Genomic DNA, 20,791 nt, shown 5'->3' with positions numbered 1-20,791 from the left:
CAGGTTATGCCTGTGTGCACAGCGTGTTTTATTTCAATGGCGCCTTGTCAGTCAAATTGTGGATGTGGAAGAAATTAATTTAAAAAAAACTTCAATTGACTTAGATTTAACTTAGGTTTCTGTCAGTTCACAAGTTTCTGCCTCGTCTTGAAAAGGCGTTGATTGGGGCAAGAGAGGAGCCTGCTTCCCTAACGAAGAGGTGTCTGTCGTCCACAACAACCCACATCAGGCCTGGGATTTGTAGCTCTCCAAGGCCCAGGAGACAGCTAGGGGAAGAATGTAGTTAGAATGGCCATCAAACTCAAATATAGTAGTTAGTGACAACAGCTGGAGAGGGTGAAGTGAGTTCCTCGTGTAGCGCCCCGAGGGAGTCATCATTCAGCATCCTGCAAGTCCCGGGCTGCTGCGAGGGGGCAGAGCGCTAGGGGTGAATGGGAAAGATGGAAGGAGATCACTTCTTGCTTTCATAAATCAAAGGGAAAGATTTGCACCTCGAACAGCAGAGCAGACATCCGTGTTGACTCGGGGGAGGAGGCCTGTAGAGTGGCCCCAGCCCAACACTTCACAAGTCTCTGCTAAGGGAATCCCATGATTGGTCAGAATTTGGAGTATTTTCGTGGGCTAAATGCCTTGTGAAATTAGAATAATTGCATGGTTTCCTCGACCTAAATGATAGCCACCCAACCCCAAATGCCTGTTCACTCTAAACAGACTATATTAGAACCGTTAGAATGATGGTAGTTCTACTGTAGGAGTTGTAGTCACAGCAGCAGAGTCTTGTTGGCCTCCAGTAATTAAGACACGAGACAGGCACCAAAGTTATGACCGTTGTGTCAGTTGATTCTCCTCGTAACTTTGGACCCCTATATAATTAATATCACTTCTGGAGAGAATCATACAATTGGGTTTCTTTTTGGTTTATATAGTAAACATTGTTTCATTTGCTGTCATTAATACAAATGTGCATTGTCGCAGTGTACTAACCCTGGGAACCCAATATCTGGAGGGATTGAATCAGGCCCCATATCTTATCTGCAAACCAGAAGCTTAATTGTCATGTTGCAGCAGAGTCGTTGCTACAGAGGTAGGATCTTAATTTGAGCCAGTTTGCTACAGCAGGAAAATAATCCTGCAGCAACAGGACATTTTTATTATTATGTGGATTATAATTAATGGACATTTTTGTAGGGTACATTTTTTGATATAATTTTCATAAGGTAAAATAAAGTCTGAAATTTCAAAGTGGAAATTACAAACCTCAGAGGCCTTTTTAAACCTTAAATGCACTACAAGTAAATTAGATAGTAATGATGCTATACTTGGGTAGTAGAGGAAGTATACAATCGTCTCGAAGATCATTTTGATGAATGAAGGATGTTGTCCAAGTTGGTGTTTGACTTCACTGTCCAGAAAGTATAGACTAGTGTATGTTTTTTCTTGTAATAATACTCTTTTTAGTGTTATATCCAACTAAGTACTGCAGATTTATTGTTTGCATACATTTATTTTTAAGAGCAGAACTTTGTTGCTGAAACGGTTTACAAGTTCAACGTTCAAATTCAACGTAAAAAAATGCTAAAGACCAAAACACCACGCAATAGAGTTTACAAATGTCAGTTTGTGCCGTTTCAATACAGGAAGTGTTTACATTTCCCCCCACAAATAAATGACAAAATTGTACATCTAAATGTTGGGAACTTTTGTGTATTTAAGTAGAGATGAACATAGAGGCTGACCGTATGTTTAGAAAAGACTGTTGTATGAACTCAGTCAAATTAGGCGTTTTGAGAAAACAAACTCATGGCCTGTGTCTGAAATGGCACCCTGTTCCCTGTGGTGCACTACCTTGGACCAGGGCCCATAGAGCTCTGCTCAAAATGAGTTCACTATATAGGGAATAGCGTGCCATTTCAGACACACCCATGCTGCAACTGCTTTAAAATGAGTTGAGACTGTCTGGATGAATTTAGAGTTTAGCCTAGATGTCAGAAGTTGTGTGAGGACACCGTGTACCGTACAGCCCGGCTTCACAGCACTTAAAATTGTTTGGAGAATGAACAAGCAACATTTTGTTTATGGATCGGTTTGGTCAGACTCATTACTCCCTGGTAAAGCAGGCCTGTATGTTTTGCTGGCCATATAATTCAGGCCTATGCTTGGCTATAGACACCAAGTAGTGGAAGGTAAAGTACAGTTACAGCATTATGATCTAAAGAAGAGCTAGTTTTTAAAATCTCTCTGAAGAATAGGCCTCAACCTGTGATCATGGGTGCTAAATACCATTTCTCACATCCTGGAATGATGATCACATGCCTAACATACCATCCTCTCTGACAGCGGCCCAGTGTTCCAGCCAGAAGGACTTATACAGTACTACAGTAGCTCTTAATAAATGACAGGACCAGACACAGGAGGTCTGTCCTCGACACGTTACGTTTATTTTGTCCCCCATCAGTGTGTCCTGTCGGTGTCTGGGGCCGTTACCTGCTAGTCAGAATAACCATGACTCCAGTAGCCAGGTGACTGAGTCTGCCTGCCTGTCTTCTGAGTCTGTGACATCAGAGGGCTGTTATGGAAATAAGTGTGCCACTGGAACCACTTGGCTCTTTTCTCACTGTCTGCCCCCGCTGTGACATCACTACCTGGGCGTCTGATCGCAGAGATTAAAACAAGCACATTAACGCCTCGAGACACTAAACGTCAACATACATGCAGGTTCCCCCCCACCCACCACACCCTCTCTCACTCTCATCTCATCTCTGTTTTTCTGTGCGCTCTCTCTTTCTCTCATCTCAGCATCTCTCTCATCCCTTCCCATCTCTCCCTCTCATTAGTTCATGAATTCATTATCAAAGTAGAGTCCAATTTACACAAAAGATCTAGATCACAAAATGGTGAAAAATCTCCAGTATTTTATGTACTGACTCCATTCAGTCACTGCCTTACTCCACACCAGTTTGCCTCATTTATGCTGATCAAGGGAAGGAGTCTCCTCTCCAGTCAGTACATTTTATTTTATTTATTTAACTAGGCAAGTCAGTTAAGAACAAATTCCTATTTACAATGACATCCTACCGGGGAACAGTGGGTTAACTGCCTTGATCAGGGGCAGAACGACAGATTTGTACCTCGTCAGCTCGGGCATTTGATCCAGCAACCTTTTGGTTACTAGTCCAACGCTCTAACCACTAGGCTACATGCCACCACCAAACATAAGTCAGCAAAACTTTTAAATTATTTCATGTCAGAAATGGTTAATTTCCACAAATACAGTACCAGTCAAAAGTTTGGACACATCTACTCATTCAAGGATTTCCTTTATTTTTTACTATTTTCTACATTATAGAATAATAGTGAAGACATCAAAACCATGAAATAACACATATGGAAATCTGTTGTAACCAAAAAAGTTTTACACAAAACTAAATATATTTGAGTTTCTTCAAAGTAGCCACCCTTTACCTTGATGACAGCTTTGCACACTCTTGGAATTCTCTCAACCAGTTTCACCTGGAATGCTTTTCCAACAGTCCTGAAGGAGTTCCCACATATGCTGAGCACTTGTTGGCTGCTTTTCCTTCACTCTGCGGTCCAACTCATCCCAAACCATCTCAATTGGGTTGAGGTCGGGGGATTGTGGAGGCCAGATCATCTGATGAGGCACTCCATCACTCCTTCTTGGTCAAATAGCCCTTACACAGCCTTGAGGTGTTTTGGCTCATTGTCCTGTTGAAAAACAAATGATAGTCACACTAAGCGCAAACCAGATGGGATGGCGTATCGCTGCAGAATGCTGTGGTAGCCATGCTGGGTAAGTGTGCCTTGAATTCTAAATAAATCACTGACAGTGTCACCAGCAAAGCACCATCACACCTTCTCCTCCATGCTTCACGGTGGGAACCACATATGCGGAGATCATCCGTTCACCTACTCTGCGTTTCACAAAAACATGGCGGTTGGAACCAAAATTGCAAATTTGGACTCATCAGACCAAAGGACAGATTTCCACCGGTCTAATGTCCTTTGTTCGTGTTTCTTGGCCCAAGCAAGTCTCTTCTTCTTATTGGTGTCCTTTTAGTAGTGGTTTTTCCCTAGCAATTCGGCCATGAAGGCCTGATTCACGCAGTCTTCTCTGAACAGTTGATGTTGAGATGTGTCTGTTACTTGAACTCTGTGAAGAATTTATTTGGGCTGCAATTTCTGAGGTGCAGTTAACTCTAATGAACTTATCCTCTGCAGCAGAGGTAACTCTGTGTCTTCCTTTCCTTTGGCGGTCCACATGAGAGCCAGTTTCATCCTAGCGCTTGATGGTTTTTGCAACTGCACAAATGTTCCGCCTTGACTGACCTTCATGTCTTAAAGTAATGATGGACTGTCGTTTCGCTTTGCTTATTTGAGCTGGTCTTGCCATAATATGGACTTGGTCTTTTACCAAATCTTCTGTATACCACCCCTACCTTGTCACAACTGATCGGCTCAAACGCATTAAGAAGGAAAGAAATTCCACAAATTAACTTTTAACAAGGCACACCTGTTAATTGAAATGAATTCCAGGTGACTATCTTATGAAGCTGGCTGAGAGAATGCCTTGGTGACAGCTTTGCACACTCTTGGCAAAGGGTGGCTACTTTGAAGAATCTCAAATATAAAATCTATTTTGATTTGTTTAACAATTTTTATTGGTTACTACATGATTCCATGTGTGTTATTTCATAGTTTTGATGTCTATTTTCTACAATGTAAAAAAGAAAGAAAACCCCTTGTGTCCAGACGTTTGACATGTACTGTATGTCAAAGCAACATGAACCATTTGAAAGAACAAGAAGTTGGTTTCTTTCTCTCTGTCCAATCTGCTGTTGCTACATCCATTTTTGGACTTACACATTATGAAATGTACCCATTTGATTTCGAAGTATGTATCTTTGAAATGCCGTGAGTGTAGTTAAAACTATAATGTTGATATCAAGGATGGTCAGTCCATGCATCCATAACTTTGTCTATGCATTTGAGAGTGGTTACTTTTCTCCATCCCCAGTCCTCAGCTTTTTACCAAAACGAGCAGGGAGAATGCTTTGTTATTGCTTCACCTGCAGATGGCCCACTGTAGTTTATAGAATCCATTGGAAGATGATCCTTTACACCCAAGGCTCTGCATGTGGAATTTGACCTAGTATAGAAACAGTGTTGCAACACTGAGCTGTGATCTATACCCCCCCACTTCATTCACCCCTCACAGATGACAATTTGTTCTCAGGTCTTACCTGGTTCCAGTGAATTTATGTCAGGTTTCACCAATTATCTCACATATGGCCCCCTTCCCTCTGTTTCTGCTTAGCTCTCAGCACTCTCTGTTACCGTACCTTTAGGCCAGGTGATCAATTACATAAAGATTAGCATTATGAACAAGAGAGTGGAGGGTTAGTGTGTCGCGGCCTCTCTGCTCCACGTTTCTTTCAGCACCTGCACCTGTACAAGGGTTTCAGGCCCTATAGCCGCTGTAGCCTTGGCCCTGTCAGTCAGAGATGAGAGAGGAATGGGTATGATGGTTGTCCTGACCCAGATTGTCTCACTCTCATATCATATCAACCAGTCTTACAGCTTGATCTGCTCTCTCCCCTCGCATGTTGGGAATTTTACTGTTTATCGTTAACATGTTCTGTGTTTTGCTAAGTGTGATTGTTAGTTGTGTCTCGGGTGTGGGAAACGTTCCTCAAGTCTTTCTTTCATCTCGCTCATTCTCTCCCTTGTCTCTTTCTTTCTCTCGCTCATTCTCTTTCACACACACACACACACACACACACACACACACACACACACACACACACACACACACACACACACACACACACACACACACACACACACACACTCTCGCTATCTCATTTAAATTCAAATAGGCTTTATTGTCATGGGAAACATGTTTACATTGGCAAAGCAAGTGAAGTGAACTAAACAACTGAGAATAAACGAATTTAACAGCATCAACAAAAAAATATTAGAAATGAACAGTAAGCATTGCACTCAAGGTTTCTCTCTCTCCTCTCTCATATATTCTGTGTGAGTACTCTCTCCTGTCTTCCCATGGCCACTTGGCCAGCCAACAGGCTTATCCCTCACCTGTCATCAGCTGGTTCCTTTGAAAGAGCAGGGCCAAAACCTGCGTTACTGGAGGCAGTACGCTCTGTCCTTCATTTAGACTTCATCCAAATCTCAACTGACACTGTTTATGGATGCTTCCATGTTTATCTCTTTAAGGGCACTACATTCTACAGAGTTTGGATGTGTTGTATTCTGTATCCTCTCTTGGCAAAGTACCAAGGTTTATTTCAGTGTGCAGATACTGAATTGAAGTAGTAATTAGACCTGCTACTGTGCTTTGTAAGTATCGTTATGCTTGAATAATACAAGGTTATATCCACTTATTTGAGCCACTTGTTTTTCTCATTGAAACCCTCCTTGCCCAGAGGTATACTTTCCCTTTGCAGTCTCATCCAGTCTCAAGGCTGAAGTTGAAGCATTCAGTCCCTTTTTCCTCCTTTCTTTTTCATTGGGAACATTTCCAATAGGTTGGATGTGGCTGGCTCTGGCGCAGAGCAGGAAGAGAGGGCTTTCCTTGTTAAACTGTGAGCCCATCATTCATCCTGCTGGATCTGTTGGCCATGCAGCAGGCACTGTAGTGGAGCATTCCCTCAGATCACATCCGTTCACCTTGTGTTTGTCACTGTGACTCAACGGGTCTCTCGCTGCGTTTGAAATGGCACCCTGTTCCCTATGTAGTGCACTACTTTTGATCAGGGCCCATAGGGCTGTGGTGAAAAGTAGTGCACTATATAGGGAATAAGTGTGGTGCATTTTCAGACACACCCTCTGTCTTACTAATGAGGCAGCGCTTCAGATGATTATTTACATGTTGGATGTTATTTCCTCTGCATTCTGTCCCGATGAACTATTCTCCCAATTAACTAGGATGCGCATTAATTAACTGTTTAATAACTAAACGTAGTAAGTTCCTGTAGGAGACAAGAAGCCAGACAGACAGCAGGGCTATGTCAGAGTATATCCAACTATTAATTACTATGTTTTTAACTTCCTGTAGAGGAAAATAAGCCGGTGAGCGAGGCCATGGCTGAGGATCTCCTAGTTAACAAACTGTCTGTTAGTTAACTATGAACAGACTGCTAACTACTGTGTCCCTATAGAGGAAAATAAGCCGGGTAGCGAGGCGGTGGCGGAATATCTGAATGGCAAGAAGAAATATGAAGACATGAAGAAACAAACTGAAGAAGGGATCCAGCAGAAAGACACAGGTAACAGACCGGTGTCATTACTCAAAACTGAGCCGTTCATATCGGGTGTTATTACTCAAAACTGAGCTGTTCATATCGGGTGTCATAACTCAAAACTGAGCCGTTCATATCGGGTGTCATTATTCAAAACTGAGCCGTTCATATCGGGTGTCATTATTCAAAACTGAGCCGTTCATATCGGGTGTCATTATTCAAAACTGAGCCGTTCATATCGGGTGTCATTATTCAAAACTGAGCCGTTCATATCGGGTGTCATTATTCAAAACTGAGCTGTTCATATCGGGTGTCATAACTCAAAACTGAGCCGTTCATATCGGGTGTCATTATTCAAAACTGAGCCGTTCATATCGGGTGTCATTATTCAAAACTGAGCTGTTCATATCGGGTGTCATTACTCAAAACTGAGCTGTTCATATCGGGTGTCATTATTCAAAACTGAGCCGTTCATATCGGGTGTCATTATTCAAAACTGAGCCGTTCATATCGGGTGTCATTATTCAAAACTGAGCCGTTCATATCGGGTGTCATTACTCAAAACTGGGCCGTTCATATCGGGTGTCATTACTCAAAACTGAGCTGTTCATATCGGGTGTCATTCACTCTCTACACTCCATCATTCAATGAGGTCAGTAGGAGCTTACTGTATATCACGGTGTTGATGACGTTAATGATGGCATCATTCAGTCAAATACATATAGATTACCAGCAATGTCTCTCTCCTTGATACAACCGGGGGTTGAGGTGAAAGATTTGTGTTAGTGACCCAATGACCTTTAACCTGCTTGTCCCGTAGACGATGGCGCTGCTGGACCGTTTCAAGTCCAAGCTGTCTTCAGCCATCCCTGAGACAGGACCCTGAGACAGGACCCTGAGACAGGACCCTGAGACAGGACCCTGAGACAGGACCCTGAGGAGCTGGCGGAGGATGATGAAAAAGGATGGTATGTTGTGGGTACATTTAAAAACTCAATGTTTTATTTAAGCAAAGTTAAAAAGCTTGACTTTTTGGCCATTTTGTCTGATTTGAGATGAAATATATTTTGCAAGAGAGACCTACATACATTTTTGGAGTTCAGCAGAGACTAATCTTATGATTAGTGACTTGTAATACATTCTGAACAAAGTGTAATGGTACTATGCAGATTATCCAGTCTATAAATGACCTGTACTCTCAAACAATTGAATTTGACTAATTTGCTTATCATGGAAAGATGAGAGAATTTGCATAGTGCCTTGGTTCAGATCTAACCTTTATCCACTAACTATTGGACCAGGCGTCCACTTTTCAATACACTCATATAATCTAATGAGCTTTACACATCTGGAAAGCACTATAAAATCCATTAACTTATTATCATGAATTACTTGGGGCAACTCTATCCTGCAGTTGTCCTCTATCTAAGACCAGAGCTTCTCTCCCACCCTGGGCATGCAAGCAGCAGTACTACGACACTACCACTGCATCCCAGATGGCACCCATCTTTTGACCAGGGGCCATGCATCCTGTTCCCTATATAGTGCACTACTTTTGACCAGAGCCCTATGGGCTGAATAGGGAATAGGGTGCCATTTGGAGCCCATCCACCATCCATCTACCCCCTGTACTGTAACACAATTCCAACAACATCATTAAGTTAGCTGATGGAGCAGGTTGAGAGGAGCAGGTTGAGAGCTTCAAGTTCCTTGGTGGCCACATCACCAACAAACTAACACGGTCCAAGCACACCAAGACAGTCCTGAAGTGGGCATGACAAAACCTACTCCCCCTCAGGAGACTGAAAAGATTTGGCATGGGTCATCAAATCCTCAAAAGGTTTTACAGCTGCACCATCGAGAGCATCCTGACTGGTTGCATCACTGCCTGGTATGGCAACTGCTCGGCCTCCGACCGCAAGGCACTACAGAGGGTAGTGCGTATGGCCCAGTACATCCCTGTGGCCAAGCTTCCTGCCATCCAGGATCTCTATACCAGGCGGTATCAGAGGAAGGCCCTGATACCGGTGTCCGGTGTCCCCGCACATTGACTCTGTACCGGTTCCCCCTGTATATAGCCCCGCTATTGTTATTTACTGCTGCTCTTTAATTATTTGGTATTTTTATCTCTTGCTTTTTTCTTAAAACTGCATTGTTGGTTAAGGGCTTGTAAGTAAGAATTTCACTAAGGTCTACCTACACCTGTTGTATTCGGCACATATGACAAATAACATTTGATTTGATTTTTGACCTGTTATGTCTGTTAATGGCCAGTGTGGTGGAAATTCAGTACTGAGAGAGACTTGGTCATTTCTTCAAACGATCATGTTTATTTAATATCGATTAATTATTGCAATAATGAGACCGTCAGCCCAGCAGTCTTGACCAACTGTTAGGCTGAGAGTCTAGCCTTTACAGACGATGCACAGTCTTTATATAGATGACACCAAGATTGCTTAGTCAGTCACTTTTAACCTTCCCATAACCAAGGTGGCTTATCTACAAAGGATGGTCTTTTAATTAGTTTCCCAGATCCCTCATTGTCTCAACTCTTCCAGGCTCTCTCTATCTCCAGTCACACACACCACATCTTGTGTATAGAATGCTAGCTTTTAGGTTTTTATCACCTACACAAGTCAATTGCCAGCTTCAAGCTATCTCTAGTAGAACCCATGTCCTCAACACCCAGACTAGCTGCAGGGTGCTAGAGTGGAGACCATAAAACACAACATTAGCAGGACAGAAATATCTTACTGTTCGTTAAGTAAATAATTGTTACATAGCCAACAAATAAGGTGAATACATCATTTTCCCCTCACACCAGTCATCACAACACAGGCTCCTTAACGACTTGCCACACTGCTGACTAACTGGTCTAGATTAGATAGATGTAGCTGTATGGCCTGGGTGTCAGCCTTCACTTTTAGTTTCCTTATCCTCAGAGAAACACAGACTGCCAGACAATTGAAAAGATGGCTCTAACAGGGGCATGTTTTCTCTTCTCTTATTTAGAACTTTGTTTCCGTGTGTGTGTGTGTGTGTGTGTGTGTGTGTGTGTGTGTGTGTGTGTGTGTGTGTGTGTGTGTGTGTGTGTGTGTGTGTGTGTGTGTGTGTGTGTGTGTGTGTGTGTGTGTGTGTGTGTGTGTGTGTGTGTGTGTGTGTGTGTGTGTGTGTGTGTGTGTGTGTGTGTGAAGCCGTGTTGTGAAGGCCGTTCCTGAGCACAGCACTACACTACACAGTGGACAACAAAGGAGCGGGTTGAATAATGCCCTGTCAGAAGCGGGGCTGAGCTCTGCATCACAGTCCCTGCGCCATACAGAAGATACATATCAGGTATATTGGCTTTCATGTAGGGTATGTAAACATAAAAGTGCATAGTTTAAAGTGGCTAGTGATACATGTATTACATAAAGATGGCAAGATGCAGTAGATGATATAGAGTACAGTATATACATATACATTATATTAAGTGGCATTGTTTAAAGTGGCTAGTGATACATTTTTGATAAATTTCCATTATTAAAGTGAGCTGGAGTTGAGTCAGTATGTTGGCAGCAGCCACTCAATGTTAGTGGTGGCTGTTTAACAGTCTGATGGCCTTGAGATAGAAGCTGTTTTTCAGTCTCTCGGTCCCTGCTTTGATGCACCTGTACTGACCTCGCCTTCTGGATGATAGCGGGGTGAACAGGCAGTGGCTCGGGTGGTTGTTGTCCTTGATGATCTTTATGGCCTTCCTGTGACATCGGGTGGTGTAGGTGTCCTGGAGGGCAGGTAGTTTTCCCCCAGTGATGCGTTGTGCAGACCTCACTACCCTCTGGAGAGCCTTACGGTTGTGGGCGGAGCAGTTGCCGTACCAGGCGGTGATACAGCCCGACAGGATGCACTCGATTGTGCATCTGTAGAAGTTTGTGAGTGCTTTTGGTGACAAGCCGAATTTCTTCAGCCTCCTGAGGTTGAAGAGGCGCTGCTGCGCCTTCTTCACAACGCTGTCTGTGTGGGTGGACCAATTCAGTTTGTCCGTGATGTGTACGCCGAGGAACTTAAAACTTTCTACCCTCCACTACTGTCCCGTCGATGTGGATAGGGGGGTGCTCCCTCTGCTGTTTCCTGATGTCCACAATCATCTCCTTTGTTTTGTTGACGTTGAGTGTGAGGTTATTTTCCTGACACCACACTCCGAGGGCCCTCATCTCCTCCCTGTAGGCCGTCTCGTCGTTGTTGGTAATCAAGCCTACCACTGTAGTGTCGTCCGCAAACTTGATGATTGAGTTGGAGGCGTGCATGGCCACGCAGTCGTGGGTGAACAGGGAGTACAGGAGAGGGCTCAGAACGCACCCTTGTGGGGCCCCAGTGTTGATCAGCGGGGATCAGCGGGGTGGAGATGTTGTTACCTACCCTCACCACCTGGGGGCGGCCCGTCAGGAAGTCCAGTACCCAGTTGCACAGGGCGGGGTCGAGACCCAGGGTCTCGAGCTTGATGACAAGTTTGGAGGGTACTATGGTGTTAAATGCTGAGCTGTAGTCGATGAACAGCATTCTCACATAGGTATTCCTCTTGTCCAGATGGGTTAGGGCAGTGTGGTTGCAATTGCGTCGTCTGTGGACCTATTGGGGCGGTAAGCAAATTGGAGTGGGTCTAGGGTGTCAGGTAGGGTGGAGGTGATATGGTCCTTGACTAGTCTCTCAAAGCACTTCATGATGACGGAAGTGAGTGCTACGGGGCGGTAGTCGTTTAGCTCAGTTACCTTAGCTTTCTTGGGAACAGGAACAATGGTTGCCCTCTTGAAGCATGTGGGAACAGCAGACTGGGATAAGGATTGATTGAATATGTCCGTAAACACACCAGCCAGCTGGTCTGCGCATGCTCTGAGGACGCGGCTGGGGATGCCGTCTGGGCCTGCAGCCTTGCGAGGGTTAACACGTTTAAATATTTTACTCACGTCGGCTGCAGTGAAGGAGAGTCCGCAGGTTTTGGTAGCGGGCCGTGTCAGTGGCACTGTATTGTCCTCAAAGCGAGCAAAGAAGTTATTTAGTCTGTCTGGGAGCAAGACATCCTGGTCCGCGACGGGGCTGGTTTTCTTTTTGTAATCCGTGATTGACTGTAGACCCTGCCACATACCTCTTGTGTCTGAGCCGTTGAATTGCAACTCTACTTTGTCTCTATACTGACGCTTAGCTTGTTTGATTGCCTTGCGGAGGGAATAGCTACACTGTTTGTATTCGGTCATGTTTCAGGTCACCTTGCCCTGGTTAAAAGCAGTGGTTCGCGCTTTCATTTTCGCACGAATGCTGCCATCAATCCACGGTTTCTGGGTTGGGAATGTTTTAATAGTTGCTGTGGGTACGACATCGCCGATGCACTTTCTAATGAACTCGCTCACCGAATCAGCGTATTCGTCAATGTTGTTGTTGGACGCAATGCGGAACATATCCCAATCCACGTGATCGAAGCAGTCTTGAAGCGTGGAATCAGATTGGTCGGACCAGCGTTGAACAGACCTGAGCGCGGGAGCTTCTTGTTTTAGTTTCTGTCTGTAGGCTGGAAGCAACAAAATGGAGTCGTGGTCAGCTTTTCCGAAAGGAGGGCGGGGGAGGGCCTTATATGCGTCGCGGAAGTTAGAATAACAATGATCTAGGGTTTGTCGTTCCTAATGCATGTTTTCACACAACACAACCTTGGGTTGCCACTGTGTAAGAAACTCACAGATGCATAGAAAACACACATGCGTTGTAAGTATAGGGATGTTTCTGTAATGTTTTAGAGCGTACAGGGTGAGGATATAGAATGTGATGGACCCTACAGTGAGGAGGCCACATTCAGGGCTGTAGTCTGTCAGACAAATCAGACTAGTCTGTTGGCTCACACCACTCCTTCTGTCAGACAAATCAGACTAGTCTGTTGGCTCACACCACTCCTTCTGTCAGACAAATCAGACTAGTCTGTTGGCTCACACCACTCCTTCTGTCAGACAAATCAGACTAGTCTGTTGGCTCACACCACTCCTTCTGTCAGACAAATCAGACTAGTCTGTTGGCTCACACCACTCCTTCTGTCAGACAAATCAGACTAGTCTGTTGGCTCACACCACTCCTTCTGTCAGACAAATCAGACTAGTCTGTTGGCTCACACCACTCCTTCTGTCAGACAAATCAGACTAGTCTGTTGGCTCACACCACTCCTTCTGTCAGACAAATCAGACTAGTCTGTTGGCTCACACCACTCCTTCTGTCAGACAAATCAGACTAGTCTGTTGGCTCACACCACTCCTTCTGTCAGACAAATCAGACTAGTCTGTTGGCTCACACCACTCCTTCTGTCAGACAAATCCGACTAGTCTGTTGGCTCACACCACTCCTTCTGTCAGACTAATCAGACTAGTCTGTTGGCTCATACTGCTCCTTCTGTCAGACAAATCAGATTCATATGGAATATCACATTTTTTCTCCCCCAGCCAGTCACCTTTCTGGCCCTTTTCTGTTAGGTTTTTAAATGTAATGTTTCTCTTCTCTGCTGCTGCGTGTGTCTCCGTGTGTGTGCGCGTGAGAGGCGCCTTGTGGAGCGGCTGCTGGAAGTTAAAACACGACTGTGTGTATTGGCACCTGAAGTCGTGCCAATACTTCAGATATAACAATTTATTGAAGACAATGACGACAGCAGTGTGCATGCGTGTTTGCATAGCCTGGTCTCTCTGCCCAGACAGAGCTAGCATCAGAAAATCAGCTGTGACCATAGAAATACAATGAATAGAACTGGCATCCCCATTCAAGTCAATAATGGCATAATGGGTGGATTGGCAGCCATTGCAAGTCTACCCATGGGAGCAAAGCAGGAAGTGTACCCATCAATCTGTGCTGTGATTTGTTGAATCAACTCAACTGACATTACAAAAAATACATTCCATTGCGTGAGCCACATCAGTTAGCAGGGCTCTGGTCAAATGTAGTGTACCAGCTAGGGAATAGGGTGTCATTTGGAACGTAGTCCTAGTCTAGAACAACACTCCACCAGCCAGTAGAGTAGATGTCTGTGCCACTCTGAGAGCACTGGTACAGGAACTAGAACATTACTACAGGTCAGACTCCCCAAGTCAAGTCTGGGCCGGGGGACTAGAAACTATTCCAACTGTGTCTGGGTCTACAAACTCTACTTTATAGATCGCTCTGCTAACACACACACACACACACACACACACACACACACACACACACACACACACACACACACACACACACACACACACACACACACACACACACACACACACACACACACACACACACACACACACACACACACACACACACACACACACACACACACACACACACACACACACACACACACACACACACACACACACACACACACACACACACACACACACACACACACACACACACACACACACACACACACACACACACACACACACACACACACACACACACACACACACACACACACACACACACACACACACACACACACACACACACACACACACACACACACACACACACACACACACACACACACACACACACACACACACACACACACACACACACACACACACACACACACACACACACACACACACACACACACACACACACACACACACACACACACACACACACACACACACACACACACACACACACACACACACACACACACACACACACACACACACACACACACACACACACACACACACACACACACACACACACACACACACACACACACACACACACACACACACACACACACACACACACACACACACACACACACACACACACACACACGCGCGCTCACAGACATCTGTCTGTCTGGCGCTCTCTTTCCTCCCTCTTTTGGGTTTGATGAGCAGACTGTGGATCTCTGGGTAGAGAGTGGGTTTGATGAGCAGACTGTGGAGCTCTGGGTAGAGAGTGGGTTTGATGAGCAGACTGTGGAGCTCTGAATGGTGGGAGCCCAGAGCCTGACACACACTGTTCTTTAGTAAGTCTGAGCGGTGAGGCTGTGTGCCTGTCATCACTGAGGCTGAAGATAAATGAATGGTAGTGGTTGGCCTAATCCTAACCCTGTCTGCCAGAATAGAGCCATGATATCCTGGATGAGCTGTTACTACTACTGCCCAGTTCACATGAACACAGGAGGGGGACTGCAGAGCACACACATACCGCTTCACTGAAGGCAGACATACACACATGCACAGAGAGACAAGCCAGCTGACACAAATACACTCGTACTTAGCTTCGCACACAAACTCAAGTGCACACTCAGACACACTCCATCCAACACACACATACGAGGAGGACAAACATTTCAATATGATCTTAGTGGCTGATTAAAGTGGTTCTGCCAATGGTGTCTGATAGCATACAACACAACTCATATGGCAATACATTGACTTAAATAACTTCCTGTAATACCCCCCTCCCCTCCTCCAAATAAAATAACTACCTGTAATACCACCGAAATAAAATAACTACCTATAATGCCCCCTCCCCAAAATGTAATAACTACCTGTAATTCCCCCCAAAATGTAATAACTACCTGTAATACCCCCCCCCCGAATAATAAAATAACTACCTGCAATACCCCCCCGAATAATAAAATAACTACCTGTAATACCCCCCCCCCCCGAATAATAAAATAACTACCGCTAATACCACCCCGAATAATAAAATAACTACCTGCAATACCCCCCCGAATAATAAAATAACTACCTCTAATACCCCCCCCCCCCAAATAATAAAATAACTACCTCTAATACCCCCCCGGATAATAAAATAACTACCTGTAATACCCCCCCCCCCCCCCAAATAATAAAATAACTACCTCTAATACCCCCCCGAATAATAAAATAACTACCTGTATTACCCCCCCCCCAAAATAATAAAATAACTACCTCTAATACCCCCCCGAATAATAAAATAACTACCTCTAATACATCCCCCCGAATAATAAAATAACTACCTCTAATACATCCCCCCCGAATAATAAAATAACTACCTCTAATACATCCCCCCGAATAATAAAATGACTACCTGTAATACCACCCCCAAATAATAAAATAACTACCTCTAATACCCCCCCCAAATAATAAAACAACTACCTCTAATACCCCCCCGAATAATAAAATAATCTCATCTTCTGTGAATTGGTGATAAAAGAGAAGATGTTATCTTGATTTTAATTAACCCAGGGTTCAGCTCGGTGACCCCTGTGTAACGCATGGTCTTCATCAGAACCCTCCAAACAGGTGTGTCCCTGTCGGAGCATTATGCATGTGGTGCAAATCCCTCTGTGCCGGATAGATGAGTCTGCCTGATGGACACCGGTGACCTGCCTCACCCCTATTGAAGTCATCTCTTTCTCCGCTTTCTTTACCAGTTTCCCCGTAGAGTTCCTGGTCTCTGTAGCTATACACTGGTAGTTTGATGTTAACTGCTTGACTGATAGGCTTGGCCTATTAGGTAACGCATTGGAGTTTTTCAGTCAGTGTGTTCTAAGGGAAGCAGGTTGATAGAGGTTAAATCATTAAGATTTGACTTACAGCTGATCTAAGATACGTGTTCTCTCCAGAAGAAGAAGGTGATGTTGGGTAGATGACGTGTGAGGCTCTGGGAATACAGGCCACTGTGAGTGATTAGACGGACTGACTAAGCGGAGGGGGGAAAAAAGCTTGATGAACACGACAGCTAAATCTATGTTTGTGTTAGTGCTGTGCTTTCATTCATCTTCCTGAAAGGTAGCTGGCCATTGGCCAATCAGTCCCTGCTTTGGTCAAGACCTCGTTTTATGACATTTCAGACCCTTTGCTTCTCTTCCAATCCCTTTCCTCTCTAACCCTGTGATCTTCTCTCTAAAATATAGATTTTTATAAACAGATAAGTATTTCTGTAAGTAGTGTCAGTTGAAAGATCAACATACAATATTTGTTGGTCTGATGTGATTAACAAGGATATCCAGACACTGCACTTGATGAATTTATGAAATTGCTTCTTCCAATTATTGATAAACATGCACCTTTTAAGAAACTGACTGTTAGAACTGTTAAGGCTCCATGGATTGATGAGGAAATTAAAAACTGACTGGCTGAAAGAGATGGAGCAAAAGGAGTGGCTAATAAGTCTGGCTGCACATCAGACTGGCTGACTTACTGCAAATTGAGAAGTTGTGACTAAACTCAACAAAATGAAGAATACACCGTATTATGAAGGACAGATTTCCACCGGTCTAATGTCCATTGCTCGTGTTTCTTGGCCCAAGCAAGTCTCTCCTACTTATTGGTGTCCTTTAGTAGTGGTTTCTTTGCAGAAATACAACCATGAAGGCCTGACTCATGCAGTCTCCTCTGAATAGTTGATGTTGAGATGTGTCTGTTACTTGAACTCTGTGAAGCATTTATTTGGGCTGCAATTTCTGACGCTGGTAACTCTAATGAACTTATCCTCTGCAGCAGAGGTAACTCTGTGTCTTCCTTTCCTGTGGCGGTCCTCATGAGAGCCAGTTTCATCTTAGCGCTTGATGGTTTTTGCGATTGCACTTAAAGAAACCATAAAGGCCTTCACATTTTCCGGATTGACTGACCTTCACGACCTTTGTGTCATTTCTCTTTGCCTATTTGAGCTGTACTTGCCATAATATGGACTTGGTCTTTTACCAAATAGTGCTATCTTCTGTATACCACTCCTACCTTGTCACAACACAACTGATTGGCTCATACGCATTAAGAAGGAAATAAATTCCAGGAATTAACTTTTAACAAGGCACACCTGTTAATTGAAATGCATTCTAGGTGACTACCTCATGAAGCTGGTTGCGAGAATGCCAAAAGTATGCAAAGCCGTCATCAAGGCAAATGGTGGCTACTTTGAAGAATGTCAAATAAATATATATATATTTTTTTAAGTTGTTGCTGAATTTCTAAAATCCTGTTTTTGCTTTATCATTTTGGGATATTGTGTGTAGATTGCTGAGTTTAAAAAAAAATATATTATTTAATCCATTTTAGAATAAGGCTGTAATGTAACAAAATGTGGAAAAAGTCTGAATACTTTCCAAAGGCATTGTATGTGTAACTGATAGATGTACACAGGCTACACGTTCATGTTTTTAAATGCATGTCAATTGTAAAGTCTTTCGTCTGTAATGTATTTTTCATTATGTGTTGGACCCCAGTCCATTGATGTCGGCTAATTGGGATCCTAACAAATCAAATCATAATCACCTCTTCCATTACCTTCTCTCTTCTCTAACCCTCTCCTCGTGTGTTTTCATCTCCTTTATTTACTAATGAGGCAGCAGTCCTCTGATCCTAACGGAATTTTCAATACACTTAGAATTAGCAGAACACACATTCCAGTTGAAAGCTTGTGGCCATATTGGATCTACCCTTTGGAATGATCATTAAACAGAATGCTTATCAGTGAAACCATAAAGAATGTGGAAATCTAGAAGTATGCTATATCCGTCCTACCTAGTCTTCCGGTGGCAGTTCAGTTCCATCGAGGATGTCAGTTGTAAACCTGTCCTATGTAGGTGGAATTCCATGTTAGCTGCTGTTCCTACAGCTGCTTCTTGCGGGCTCCTTCAGATTCAGCCGTTCTCCCTCTTTTTCTCTGCTGTGACGGTGTTACTTGCTGACAGTCCCCAAAGGACAACAGGAAAGCCAATCATGCTTCCAAATGCATATCAGTCAACTTCCTTCTCTTATTCCTCTTCACCATTTACCTCCTCACCTTTCTCTCCATCCTTCTTCTGCTCCTCTTCCTCCTCCTCCATAAGAGAACAGAACATTTCGACCCCATATTTTGACTGTGCTATTCTTCTTTAGCAAACTTCTGTGATCACCACACTCATTACTGTGTTGCGTTGTGTAAAAGGTGTAGCATATTCCTTTATCAGCAATACAATGGCATCTCTAACCACCATGACATCTTGATAACATGCCTGTTGTGACTTAACATCCACTTCAGAGGAAGGGCATTTGTTCTCAATTAATGATGGAGGAACCGATGGAGACGCATCTCTTTTTGTTGTGATTATTTATGTTTTTATTGTGGACATTGGTGCTTTAATATCTGTAGGGGAAGTTAGAATGATATGAGTCTAGTCAGTAGAAACCTGGCCATGTTTTTGCTACTTTCACCATTTTGGATCTGTGTGTTAATGTCTCAGTGAAACAGGGTCTAGTCTGTTGGTTATAAGTCGTTGACCTTTCTCTCTTTCTTTCTTTCTTTCTTATATATTTAGGATGGCCCATGTTCTCCAGTTTGATGAACAAACCAGAAAAGTCAAGGATGCCAACATGCAGGACGAAGACACGTTTGAGATCTATGATCCACGCAACCCCGTCAACAAACGGCGGAGAGAGGAAGAAGGTCAAGAGTTAGGCCTGGAGGTTAACCCCGGCCATGTGACAGACCAGGCCTCACTCCTCTCTTCCGCTCTAACCCACCACTTCAAAACAACTGTCTCTCCTTCCTGTTAAACTGTGTGAACTTTGAACCCTGGAATGCCATGAAGCACCAAAACAGCTGTTATTGAGAAGCTGTTGGCCTCTGTTCACATCTGGACTGATGTAGCTAACACAGGGCTAACGTGACTCCAGCCCATCAGAATAATCCCTGATAAAAGGGAAACGCTCATGACCTGACAGCTATTGTTAATGTAAAGCTCTCTGTCATCAAGACATAGTATCCTTCTAGCGTTTTCAACTGGAATCTGACCCACATTTCCGGGAATGAACTTTTATCATCCTACAGTACTGTATGTGTATGTTGTGATTGAGTGAGAATTGGAAGGTGAAGGGGTGAGAAATGCTCAGGTACCTAGGTAAAGTAGTAAGGTTGATGGATGACGTTCCAAGTCATCGATGTCAACTTGTCTGATGAGCAATGTAATGAACATGTACTGATAATAAATGACCTTTCTCATAAGACGTACATGCCTTTTGATGTTTGCAGCTGCATTTCTGATCCTCTCTGATTCCAGGAATCCTCCAACAGGGATTTCTGGGAATTTTAGGAAAGTTACCGGAATTTTGCAACCCTAACTGTGGTGAGCAATGAGGGGAAAGGGATGAGAGGCAGAAGCTGCTGCAGTAGTTTCCCCAAGAGAATGACCTAAGGTCAGTTTAGCATTGTTCCCCCTAATAGTTAAGATAATTGGAGAGGGTAAGCTGATCCTGGATCTGTACTAGAGGTCGACCGATTAATCGGTATGGCTGATTAATTAGGGCCGATTTTCAAGTTTTCATAACAATCGGTAATCGGCATTTTTGGACGCCGATTACATTGCACTCCATGAGGAGACTGCGTGGCAGGCTTGACCACCTGTTACGCGAGTGCAGCAAGGAGCCAAGGTAAGTTGCTAGCTAGCATTAAACTTATCTTATAAAAAACAATCAATCTTAACATAATCACTAGTTAACTACACATGGTATTGATGATATTACTAGTTTAACTAGCTTGTCCTGCGTTGCAAATAA

General features: G+C 43.8%; 1 protein-coding gene across 3 annotated transcripts in view; it reads left to right on the top strand.

Moving 5' to 3' along the window:
• Nucleotides 1-19,704, top strand: part of LOC139556003 (spliceosome-associated protein CWC27 homolog) — a 53,163-nt gene extending 33,459 nt beyond the window's left edge. The window contains exons 6-7 of one of the 3 annotated variants that reach the window (XM_071369501.1): nt 8,101-8,248; nt 19,555-19,692. In XM_071369501.1, coding sequence (XP_071225602.1) covers nt 8,101-8,166 — 66 coding nt within the window. In that variant the 3' untranslated portion in view covers nt 8,167-8,248; nt 19,555-19,692. Of the gene's footprint in view, nt 1-7,199; nt 7,308-8,100; nt 8,249-19,554 lie in introns of those variants that run through there. The other 2 variants (XM_071369579.1, XM_071369662.1) reach the window with 2 other exon arrangements.
• The last annotated feature ends 1,087 nt before the right edge of the window (nt 19,705-20,791 follow it).

Source organism: Salvelinus alpinus, chromosome 1, assembly GCF_045679555.1.
Source record: "Salvelinus alpinus chromosome 1, SLU_Salpinus.1, whole genome shotgun sequence".
Classification (NCBI taxonomy): Eukaryota; Metazoa; Chordata; class Actinopteri; order Salmoniformes; family Salmonidae; genus Salvelinus; species Salvelinus alpinus.
Note: the sequence above shows the minus strand (reverse complement) of the source record. Positions and strands in the feature narration are given on the sequence as shown.